This window comes from Microtus ochrogaster, chromosome 2, assembly GCF_000317375.1.
Source record: "Microtus ochrogaster isolate Prairie Vole_2 chromosome 2, MicOch1.0, whole genome shotgun sequence".
In the NCBI taxonomy this organism is placed as follows: domain Eukaryota; kingdom Metazoa; phylum Chordata; class Mammalia; order Rodentia; family Cricetidae; genus Microtus; species Microtus ochrogaster.
In genome coordinates, this window is record NC_022010.1 from 30,847,512 (window position 1) to 30,860,111 (window position 12,600).

The 12,600-nt window shown below is 45.7% G+C and overlaps 1 protein-coding gene across 2 annotated transcripts in view; it reads left to right on the plus strand.

The window, feature by feature from the left end:
* The window catches only part of Tex26 (testis expressed 26), a 32,143-nt gene that overhangs the window by 434 nt on the left and 19,109 nt on the right, over window positions 1-12,600 (plus strand). Inside the window, exon 2 of one of the 2 annotated variants that reach the window (XM_005344736.3) lies at window positions 7,499-7,583. In XM_005344736.3, coding sequence (XP_005344793.1) covers window positions 7,499-7,583 — 85 coding nt within the window. The remainder of the gene's footprint in view (window positions 1-7,498; window positions 7,584-12,600) is intronic. The other variant, XM_026788146.1, reaches the window with a different exon arrangement.

Sequence of the window (12,600 nt, forward strand, 5' to 3'; positions counted from 1 at the left end):
CTCTCTCTCTCTCTCTCTCTCTCTCTCTCTCTCTCTCTCTCCTTTAAATACTTCAGGAATAATCCTGAGAGGACAAGGAAAAAACAAAACAGTGTCCTTGCAGAGATAACAGGGTCGAAGACCAGTGAACAGAACCAGGGAAGCTTGGGAGGGAGAGAAGGAGCCAAGCTGGTTCTTTAGTCGTGGTCTGGCAAACTGCAACTACAGTGGGCCGGGGAGGGGAGAGGGAGGGGCGGAGTCTGTGGACGGGGCGGCGGAAGGGTGGGGGTCAGCTGCTCGGGGCCACTCTGCCTGCAGACAGCGCTGCGAGCGAGCTGGGCCTGTTTCAAAGGCGCTCTGCCAGGTGACAGATGGAGAGCTTTTCTCTGCGGTTCTTGCTTGCGGAGGCAGCGGGAGTTTACCAGCTCAGCGTTTTGCGTTGGCGGAAAGACAACCTCCCCGACCGTTAGCTGTGACACCAGCGTCATGATTACTAACTGCACCGTCAGCTCCTCCATCCCTTCCGAGCCATAATGGCCAGCTTCTGCCGTCTAGCCTAGTTGGTTATAGGGCTGTGCAGATTCTTTAGAATTATGCTTCTAAGAGAACAATAAAGTGTGTGTTTACATTCCAGTCTTGTTCTCTGTAAAACTAAGAATGGAAAGTGAAAGCCAAAAGAAAAAAAAAACAGTTCAAAAACATCAAATGTTCTCAGATTCTATGGGAGAGATGAGAGATGGAGGGGGGAAATCTCCCAGGATTCCCAAGGGGACTCCTTAATTCCCCTTTCCCTTTCTAAGTGCTCCATCAGGGTTCACTGCCCGTATCTGCCCTCCTTGTCTGGAATAGGTGAGGTTAGGAGTCCCCTCTTACCTGGGTGATCATCCTCCACAGGACCTCCCCTGCTGCACACACTGCCAGGGACGCTCCTCTTTGTCCCCAGCTCCAGATGTTCAGATGGAACTATCCAGCTGTTGACCAGGCCGTTTCATGTGTGTCCCAGAAGGGCCTCTACCTCAGCCTGAACAAAATCCCGTTGCTGTTCTCCTCAGAACCTTCCAGACGCTGAGAGTGTAATGCCGAGGGCCCAGGCTGTTAGAGAAGGCGGCTTCGTTGGTACCTTAATTTGTTTACAGAGCTCTTTGATTCAGCCTCCACTTTTTTCTCCCGGGTCATCTTGACTCTGACCCTTCAGTCTGTCACAGCCACCACCAGCCCCGTCTTCTGTTGCTTATAAAGTCATGTTCCTAAAGAAGTCACCGTGCGCCACTCTTTAGTCTTTGGTCCCCAAATAGATAGATGGTGCCGGTTTTTTAGTCACTTCCGTGACTGAGTGAGCAATTCTGGGGGTACTGTACTCTTTTTCCATGGTTGCTATGCAAAACCACAGACTTAAAATAACTTCAATTTAGGAGCCCGCTGGCCAGATATAGATTCTAAGTGCAGGCAGGGCCTTGTGCCTCTGGAGTCTCCCGGCCAGGAATCTTCCTTCTCTCCTTCAGTTTCTTCTGGCTGTCAGTAGTTGTTTTGTTTTTATCTATTTATTTTTGAGAAGAGTATCACTAACTAGTCCAGCCTGACCTTGAACTCATGATCCTCCCTCTTCTGCCTCTGAACTGCTCTGAACACTGGCACGTGCCACCACCTCTGCTCCTGTGAGCATTCATAACCGTGGACATGTCATTAAGTCTCGCTGCTGAGGTCCCAGGGTCTGTCACAGGGATACTTGCCTTGGCATTTAAGGTCCCAGAGAACAATCAGGACGATCTCCCCGTTTCCAGGTCCGTGACTGCATGCTTTAAGGATGACACCTTCAGTTTCCAGGTTCCAGGATTTCAGACATAGGCCTCATCAGCACATGGGAAGTACTTATTACTTAGTGCGTTTGGCCATCTATCGAAAACCGTGGCATGTTGGGCTGCCGTATGTCAAAAGCCAACTTCAACCTAACTCACATGTTCCAGGGTAGGAGCATAAGGATTGGAAATGTTAGGAACAGAGATATAGAAGAACAAAGACAGAAACATAGAACAGCATCGGGACATTCAGCGAATACTAAATTCCTCTCGTTTATTCTTCCATATGCTTATATATTTCACTCCAAAAGGGGAGGGGGAGGCAACAGACTTCATTAGCATGACACAAGGAATAGACTTGAATTCTCCAACCTTTGGTCCAGGTAGAGCAGATCTCCTTCAACACTCAAAATACTAATTAACCACACCCTAGGCCAGACTCTCTCATTTACTCTGAAAGAGCAAAAGTAATCTCAAACTCTCTGATCTTCAGACAAGGTGGAATAGGCTCACATTTCCGGGTCTCCACAGTCACAAACAGTGAGAGTGAGAGCTGACAGGTGCAGGGCTGGAGGAATGGCTGAGCAGCTAAGAGCACTGACTGCTCCTACAGAGGACCTGGGTTCAGGTCTCAGCACCCGTGTGATGGCTCACAACCAACTACTGCTCTGATTCCAGGGAATGCAACAGCCTCCTGGCCTCTGTGGGCCCCTGCAGGCACCTGGTGCACACAAACTCACACAGGCACACATATACATATAAAAATAACAAAAGAATCATCTGTTAAAAAGAACTATTAGACCTGTTGTTAGTACCTGTGTAGTCAGACTTTGGGCTGCCAGCTCCCAAGTAATGACACAGAGACTTCTTATTAATTATGAAAGCTTGACATTAGCTTAGGCTTGTTCCCAATTAACTCTTATAACTTAAATTAACCCAATTATTAATTATATAATTTGCAGATTACATATATTATAGAATATATGTAATCTATAGATTATTTATATAATCTACATTCTGCCGTATGGCTCATTACCTCTCCTCCATACTGTGCGTCTGACTTGCTGTGCTCACTGGCAAATCTCACATGCCTCAGATTCTTCCCAGAGTTCCTATCTCTGTCTGGAAGTCCATCTATCCTCTTCTGACTAGCTATTGGTCGTTCAGCTCTTTATTAAGCCAATCAGAAGGTGCCTTGGCAGAGACACATCTTCACAGTGTACAAAAATATCATTCTACAACATACCTGCCTTATAAGCCTATATAAACATACTAGGCAGTTTCATGGGTGTCCCAGAAGGGCCTCTACCTCAGTATATGCAAAAACTTATATCAACATATCAGATTCTTGTGAAAACAAAATAGTATACACAGAAAACTTTGTATGGTCTAGTACAATACACACATTAGTCACTATTTAATAATATAATAATAACATATAATTTATCTTTTTTTAGACAGGGTCTCACTGTGTAACCTGGGCTAGCCTAGAACTCTTTGTATAGATTAGGAAGCTTTCAAATTCAATAGAGATAAGGGTGTCTCTGCCTCCTGAGGGCTAGGATGCAAGGCCTCTGCCTCTGCACTCTGACTAACACTATTAACACAACCATGAACACCTTGGGTAAGTCACCATGGTTACCAGGCAGGGTAAGGCTTTCTGAGATAGGCAATCAGCAGCTGGACTGTTTCTCCTCAGTTTCACTCACAATGGGCCTTTCAGTGCTTCAAATTCTAGCTCCTTCTGCACATCAGAGAAATGCCTTCTTCATATCTGTTTCCCTGTCAGAGCCCTATCAAACTAAACCACAGCTCCAATAGTCTCCCTCCCCCATTTGATAAAATCCCTCTGGGATCTGACCTTACCCCTCCTCCACATCTGAGCAAAAGGATGGCAACCTTCTCAGGGTGCCAGGGGAGCCTAGGATGTCAGCCCCCTGCTGAATCTGTGCACCTGTGACTCAACACATCTCCACCATGTGCTTTTCCAAGCTGGGAAGGGGCTCTGTGTCCCAGTGTTGAGCACCACGTTGTCCCACACGGGGGGCGGGGGGGGTGTTGGATGAACTAGAACTAGAGAAGAAAGAACCAACCAGGAAGACAAGGGCACCACAGGAGAGATGGGTTTGGGGCCACTGAGAAAGCCTTGGGGATTCCGCCGACCTCTGAGAGTGCAGAAGAAACCAGTGACCTATAAAGATTTCCCCGGAAACCAGTTTGTGGATGTTGTTACTATGGATCATAGGCTTCTCAAGTGAGGTAGAGGAGTAGCACCGTTTCCAGAACCTTTGTCAATGCGGATCAAGGCATACATGTACAAAACTGACAGACAGGATTGCAGTAAGAAGAGCATTAAACAGGAAACGGAGGTACGCTGGGAATCAGATGGTATCCAAGAGCTCTGGGCTGTGCTCAGGTGGCACGGAAAGGAGACCTTCTTGGCCTCGGGCCCTGGAGGCAGCCAGGCATGATGCTCCCGTCCCTCTTGACTCCTAGAACCAGGCGTTCAGTAATCCATGTTGCCAGCTGCCGGTCCCCAGCTGTCCTCGGCAGAGGAAAGACCCCTGTACAGGATCATGTGTCTGTGAAATTGACTGGAAGGCACCACCTGGAGTGGTTTCCCTGGGGTGTTCAAGGCGTATCTGGGTCTGATGAAAGCAGTCTTGCCTCTATACGAAAGGACACACACACACACAAGAAATTCCAAGCCATATTCTTACGAAGTAAAAAAAGCAACCCATAATAACCCAGAACTGCAAAATGAGACCATGACTGAATTTTGACTTTACAGTGAACACCTCTGGAGGCACTATGCTCTGCCATCATGTTTGGTACTGGCCCTACATACAACCCATTGTGAACTGCCAGAAAGGGGCTGGGCTACTACTGGGCAGGCAGTGTATGCAGTGTGGATATGACGGACCGCGAGTGGTACGCAGCCGAAGCTGGAGGGATCTGGCTGGCCCGAGATTTTTATCATTGAACTCAAAATGGCATGCGGTTTTAAACTTACAAGTCAATTTCTAGAGTTTTGCCTTTGAAGTTTTGGATGGTGGTTGACTAAAATACCCTTCATTAAAATTGTACATCAGGAAGACTGCTGTATTCTTAACAAATTTTGGGGCACTCTGCTGATGTAGGGAGCTGGTCTGATGACACAGAGAGTTGGTCTGTTGATGGAGAGGGCAGGTCTGATGATGTGGAGAGCTGGTCTGTGGATTTCCAGAGGGTTAGGGTCCAAGACTACCATGCTATGGACCATGGCAGCAGTTTCTCTGCTGACACAGGAAGTTGGGCAGGTAAGCTCTGCTACTGCGGATGCTCACTGATAGGTCTCAGCATCCTTCAGGAGTCATTGGCTGACACAGGAAGTTGGGCAGGTAAGCACTGCTACTGCTGATGCTCACTGACAATCTCAGCATCCTTCTGGTGTCATTGGCACTGTTTCCTCTGTCACCTGAAGTCCCTTTCCTTACCTTTCATGACACCACACGCTGGGTTTCTCCTGTACTAGCTGGCTACTCTTTACAGCTCTTTCCCTGGGTTCTCTTCTCAGTCTTCAAGTCCAGGATATAGCCTTGTAAGCTAACTTCCCAGTTGATTTACTTGTTCTCCTAGTTTCAGTAACACCCATGCTACAGAATTTTAGTTATTGAAAAGGGTGAGTTATTATACCCCAGGTAAGTCACTGTAAGACACTGAAATAAGCAAAAGATACCTTTCATATATGAGTTCACTTTTAGAAATCCAAACGTTGAGAGTCAAGTCCCACTGCCTTAGTTACTTTTCTATTGTAGTGACAAAACTCCGCCACCAAGGTTACTTATAAAAGAAAGCATTGAATTTGGAGGCTTGCTGTTCCAAGGGTTAGGGTCCAAGACCATCATGTCATGGACCATGGCAGCAGGTGGGCAGCATGGTGCTGGGAGCAGTAACTGGGAGCTTACAGCTGATCCACAGTTGGGGCAAGAAGGAGTGAGGAGAAAGAGAGGAGAGAAAGACACTTGGCCTGGCATGGGCTTTTAAAACCTCAAAGTGTGCCCACAGTTGACATACCTCCTCCAACAAGGCCGCACCTTCTAATCCTTCTCAGACACTGCGAACTGGTGACTAAGCATTCAAACATATGTCTGTGAGTGCATTCTGACTCAAACCACCACAGGCATTATGTCTATGTTTACACGTATGCATATATTTCAGCAGATGATCACACGTCCATGTGTGCATGCCAGGGGAGGCAGAGACACCGTTCCGTGGGGCTGCCTTCAGCATCCAATGAGTTACCTGAAAGTCAGGTCCTAGGAGCGCCACTGCAGGAGGCATTTCAATGAGCAAGCATATGATGAAGAGCTGGAATTTACTTAAGACACTTCTAACATGGACCTTAAGCATCAGGGTTGAGAGCAAGAGAGGCACTTAGAGAAAGAATGAGGCATATTCAAGTGTGGGTATGGGCTTCCCCAGGGAGCCCCAGCTTCCCTGTCTACAGTGAGCTCATACACACGATCCCATGGCTTTCTAAGTTACGGTATTTCAAAGGTGTAATTTACAACATAATCTAATGATTAAGAAAAGCCGAAAATTTAAATAAAATCTGAAAATTGAGTAAAGATATATATGCAAGCTTACTTATTTCTTACATCAAGAAGTTCTGGGGGAGTTGAAATTTTAAGGTAGTTTTTATGTTGTTTGAGGTGGCTCTGTGTGTGTAGACTTAGGGATGGGGGAGGAGATCTCATACGGTAAACTTCCGGCCCTGAGCTCTTGTTGTCTTTAACACCCTTGTTTGAAGTCGCTTTGGTAAAACATGCCTGTTCTCTGCAGGCAAAAGTCCCTGTTTCCTCTTAATTTTCTTTGTATTCGGCCTCCTACAGATGTGGAGCACAATAGGTAGGACTGCTAACACGGGCTGGCCGGAAGGAAGACTGGGGAGAGGGTGGCCGTGGGTATGAGATTAAGAAGCAAGAGGAGGAGCCGGGCGGTGGTGGCGCACGCCTTTAATCCCAGCACTCGGGAGGCAGAGGCAGGCGGAACTCTGTGAGTTCGAGGCCAGCCTGGTCTACAAGAGCTAGTTCCAGGACAGGAACCAAAAGCTACGGAGAAACCCTGTCTCGAAAAACCAAAAAAAAAAAAAAAAAAAAAAAAGAAGCAAGAGGAGATGCCAACTTGTGTCCATATTTTCCTAACATGGCACAAGTTGGTCACTAAAATGTAATAGGGGCCACTTGAAGGTAGAACTCACGTCAACTTCCTTCACACTGTTGAACAAACACCTTAGAGTTGTTAAGATAGGGTGTATGTGGGGATGGAGGCCCCCTCAGTGGTTAAGAACACTGACAGCTCTCACTGTCAGAGGACCCAAGCTCGGTTCCTCATTGGGTTGTTCAGAATCATCTGGCCCTCTTCTGGCCTCTTTAGTCACTAGCACATGTGACATATGTTCACACGTGCATGCATTCACACACACCTAAATTGAGAAATAGCACATACGAATGCTCAGGAGAAGCGACTAGCCTGTTATAATGTCAGCACAAACCCGATAAGTAAGTCCACCTTCCCCTTCCTACTGAGACCATCAATTGACCCTTATGGTTCATTGGACCCTAAGATGAAATTACTGTACAGATTTTCTTTCTTTTGCGGTCTAATTTTAGTTATGAAAACAACATCTGGTTGAGATATTCTGCTTTGCTACATTTCAAATCACCCTGGTGTCCTTTTAGCAGGTGACACCAACTGGGATTCCTATGCTACCACCATGAAGACAGCATTCACACCTAAAGCAGGAGCAGTGGCCAATTTAATACGGTAGGTGTCCGCTTGTGTCACATCCACAGACCCTTTGCAGCTTGACTTTGTCTTTTATTAATCAGAATCCAAAACGAGTAGAAATAGCAACTGGAGACACAGGTAGAGTAGGGCCTACCATCCACTCTGCGGTTATCTGCTTATCTTGAGAATCCACCTTTCAAAATTCAGCCAGACTTTTTTTTAAGAAAGCCAGAAAAATCCCTCACTTGTTCTTCCCAATGTCGCTGAACACTGTGGGTTGCTGTAGACCCGTGTTGACAGACATTAGAAATGACTTGAGCACCTCCCATAGACTACAGCAGGCAGGCAATGCGGTGGCTCCTGAGTGCATGGGAGGACATTTGTCACCGCTATCACCTGTGCTGTCCTGGAGGCTGATACAGCTGTCCTCTGCCTCCGCTCTCCTAGTTACTGCAGTGTTGGCTTGCAAAGCTTCTCCTCTAGATGCATGTGAGCTGAGGGCTGTGGGTGTTTTTGATCACTTCGGAGTTCAATGGTGTGTGTGCATGTGTGCGTGCATGTGCACGTGCGTGTGTGTGTGTGTGTGTGTGTGTGTGCGTGTGTGTGTGTGTGTGTTACTTTTCTGTAGCCATGATGGAAGTAAGAGCTTAGTTAGGCATATGGTTCAGAATGTTAAGGAGGTGAGAGCAGGCAGCAGGGGCAGGAAGCTGAGAGAGCATGTCTTCACCGCGAACCAGATAGAGAGCAGTCTGCAAGTGGCTAAGCGATGAGCCCACCTTCCCACAGAAGTGCACTTCCTCCAGCAAGCATGCGCCACCCAAGGGTTCCATAACCTGCCCAAACAGTGCCACCGAGTGCTGAAATACCCTTAAATACCCGAGCTTATGGAAGACATTTCTCATTTAAACCACCACGGATGACTGAGCGGGAGGGGGGCAGTCCTGTCTTTCACTGCATGACCCTCGATGGGTCTCCATGGCCTGTGCTCACTCTGGGAACCGATTCTATGAACAAGAATCAGCCCTTTAGAGTTGATCCTGGGAAGTCAGGTGGATTATGAGCAAACTTCCGGCTTGCACTTCTTATCTCTGCCGCCCAGGAAGGCATCACACTACTCATGCCTCGGTTTACCTGTCTGTACAAAGGGTACGATGATCCTCCTCGCCCAGAGATGGAGGGAGTTCTCGAGGCACTCAAAGAGCAGTTAGTTCAAAGACATTAGTAATTTTTATTTATAGACAAACAAAATGATTGGTAGACCTGCATCAGCACAAGACTGCAGGACTCCTAAGGTCTGAGCTGCCGGATGTCCCGCTGAGCTGGGGAAGTCATCACTGTCCTCTCCTGAGGTGTATGCCAGGTCCACGGGCTCTGACGGTTGTCTAAAGAGGGAGCGTTTGGGATGAAAGCCAGAACCAGAGGCATCCGGTGATTTTTCAAATTCACATATTTTTAAAGTTTTCATAGCTGCAAAGGATGATACTTCCAGCCCGATCGAAACATTGATATTTCAAAATAAGCTTTTAACCATTCTCAGCGGGTACTTCAAATGCCTTAGCACACTAATACTAACTGAATCTATCTAAACAGCTTAGGTTACCCTCAAGTCCACCCCCCTTTCTTTACCTCTCAAGGGTTGTCTTTTTCCTTCTTAAGTGCTCTACTTGTCCACAGATGCTCCTCCTGTTGTGACATGTTTATTTCTTATTATTTCACTTCTTCCTTCCCTCCCCACAACCCTTTCCATGTAACGTCCCCCTTTGCTCTCTCTCAAATTCATGGCCCCTATTTATTGTTTCATATATGTGTGTGTACATATATATATATATTTCTAAATATATAACTACAACCTGCTTAGTCCATATAATATTGCTTGTATGGACATGATTTCATGGTTGACCACCTGACGTTGGGTAACCAACTGGTGTGTGCTTCCCTGAGAAGACTATTTCTCCCGTTCTCAGAGTTCTGTAGCTGTCTGTAGCCCTTTGTCTAGGGTTGAGGCCCTGTCGGGTTTCTCTTCCACGTTGGCATATCTATTGGTGTCATCCTTGTTCTGGTCTTGTTTAGGCAGCCATGTTGGGGAGACTTCACAACTGTAGCTTCGCTGATGTTTTTAGGAGACGCAGACTCACAGCGAATGTACTGTTCCTCTGGCTCTTCCAATCGTTCCCTTCCCTCTACCACAGTTACCCCTGAGCCTCAGGTGCAGGGGTTGCGGTGAGGATGCGCCAGCTGGGGCAGTTACCCCTGAGCCTCAAGTGCAGGGGTTGCAGTGAAGATGCACCAGCTGGGACAGTTAACCCTGAGCCTCAAGTGCAGGGGTTGCATTGCAGATGCATCAGCTGGGACAGTTAACCCTGAGCCTCAGGTGCAGGGGTTGCATTGCAGATGCATCAGCTGGGACAGTTATCCCTGAGCCTTAGGTGCAGGGGTTGTGGTGAATATGCCTCAGTTGGGGTGGGGCACCACACAGCTACTTGCTCTTTGCATTTTGATAGGCTATAGTTTTATGTAATGGTCTCTGTCCATTGCAAATATTTTCTCTAGTGAGAAGTGAGACATATACTTGTATATGAAAATTTGGAGTTAGGAACCACAGAAAGAGAGAGAGAGAGAAACAGGCCATGTTTGTCTTTTGGGGTTGGATTCACCTCACCCAATACGATCTTTTCTATTTCCACCCATTTACTTGCAAAATTCATGATCTCATTTTTCTTTACATGCTGAATAGTATTCCACAGTGTATATATACCACATTTTCTTCTATCCATTCTCCAGCGGAAGGACATTTAGGTTGTGGAAGCAATTTATTGATCACCCTATTATACTTCTTTGTAACTGAGTATATTAATTGGAAATTATAAACATTATAAACATTATCTATGACCTAAAGATTTGAGTTACCACAGTTATTTTAAGCACATAATTGCTCAAAGCAATATATATGAAGCTTATAATAAATATATTATTTACAAGACAATTTATATATTATATATGAAGTTAATAATTAATAAATTAAAAGTACTTTTAGAGGAACTGTGTGCTGAGATAACTGAGCTTATGCATCCAGCCTCCTGTGTCGTTTTTAGGGTGATAGGACACCTGGCGTCCGCGTCTTTCCAACGTACAGATGCTAGTGCCTAGAAAAATGGTCCATCTATAAATGAACAGATTTTGTGTGTGTGTGTGTGTGTGTGTGTGTGTGTGAGAGAGAGAGAGAGAGAGAGAGAGAGAGAGAGAGAGAGAGAGAGAGAGAGAGATCCAGTGCCAGAGTGTCATTTAGATGCTTGAAGTCCCAAGGAGACTGTTACTGACTGATCTTTTGATGACTTGGCGGGGAACGCCTCCCATTTTATTGAAAGCCAACGACATGGCCTCTCATCCATTCACTGAGATAGCCCTGTTGTCAAAGTCTGAGAAACAAACAGTTCCCCCGAATCAAAGAGCGACTGAATTATGCCTATTCTTCTACTCTGATGTAACTTTAAAAGTGTTATCTAATGCAAGACAGACTTGGAAAACAGAAGCAGGAGTTTTGACAAATGTGTTTGGGTAGATTTAAATTTTTTTAATTCATTTTTATTTTATGTGTATGGATGTTTTGCCTGTGTTTATGTCTGCGCCCATGTACTTGCCTGATGCTTGAGGAGGCCAGAAGGGGGCTCTGGAGCCCCCAGAACTGGAGTTAATGGTGGATGTCAGTGTCATGCAGGTGCTGGGAACTGAACCCAGGTCCTCTGCAAAAGCAGCCAGTACTCTAGCTATCTCTCCAGCCTTTGGCAGAATTTTTAAAAGAGAGGCTTACAACTATCTCCTGCTTTAAATACATTTTTGTCTAAATCTTGGAACCAAAACTTTAGCTTGTATGGTTTATGCAATCTTTGTGTACCTGGTCAAATCAGTTTTTATTGCCAAAGATACAAAACTATTTTATTTCCTGTTAAGACAAGATTTACCTACACTTATTATTCACATAAATGCTAATATGTATCTTAAGGAATATTAAGAGTAGTATTGAAAAATAAATTATGGGATAAATTTGTGTAGACAAGAGAAGTATAAAACAATATAAGTTTCACATGATTAACCATTAACTTTTGGTTAAGTAACCAAAAGAAAGAACCAAACCATGTACGTTTCCCATAAACTGAGGAGTATTGGAGAAAACAATGCTGGCTGGGTGTGGTGTCACACGCCTTTTAATCTCTGTGAGTTCAAGGCCAGCCTGGTCTACAGCACGAGTTCCAGTCTGTACAGGGCTGTGTAATGGGACCCTGTTTCAAAACAAACAAACGGGTGATAGTCCCTAGTTAAGTGTGTTGGTGTATAGAACACCATGCTAAACTTCTGAGAATAAACAACAAAGTCAGAGTTAGCCAGGCAAAGTGTCCAGTGCCTGGAGTCCCAGCACTTAGGAGGCTGAGAAAGATGGCTGGTTTGAGGACCAGGCTGTCTGTCTGTCCATCTGTCTGTCTGTCTCTGTATCAGAAACAACTTTACTGATTTATAACACAAAAGAATTGACTACAGCACAGTGAATATTTCAAACTGTGATTAGGTTAAAAATAAGGTGAAAATACCTTGCTGAGCGATGAGCACAAAACCTGAAAGATATCAAACAACCTGAGATTCTTAAGAACCAGTTTTGTGTGGTAATCTTGAAAAGTACCATGGCCCAGAAAAGTCTAGTTCTATTTAAAGTTGGCAGCAGCAGCTTGTGCAGCTTCCTGCGTTCAGTCTCGTCTTCCTCTCCAGCTAATGACATTTCCCAGGGATTTTTTTGGTGCAGTTGAAAAACAAATCTGCTTATCTTTAAATATGTGAGGGGAAGAGCCATTTAAAGTACCCTGTATGCGCTGTCGTCTTCGCAGAAGCCCTCCTCCCCCTCAAGACTGATGGACATTTTATAGCCGTTAGAACACGAGGATCCAGATGTCATTCAGCCAGGCTGTCTCTGGTTTGAGAATCTGTAGCATCCGGTTCTGCCTGTGGTACCCAGGCCCCAGCGCCATCCTTTACTCTATAGAAACACCTGCCACAGAGGATGAGT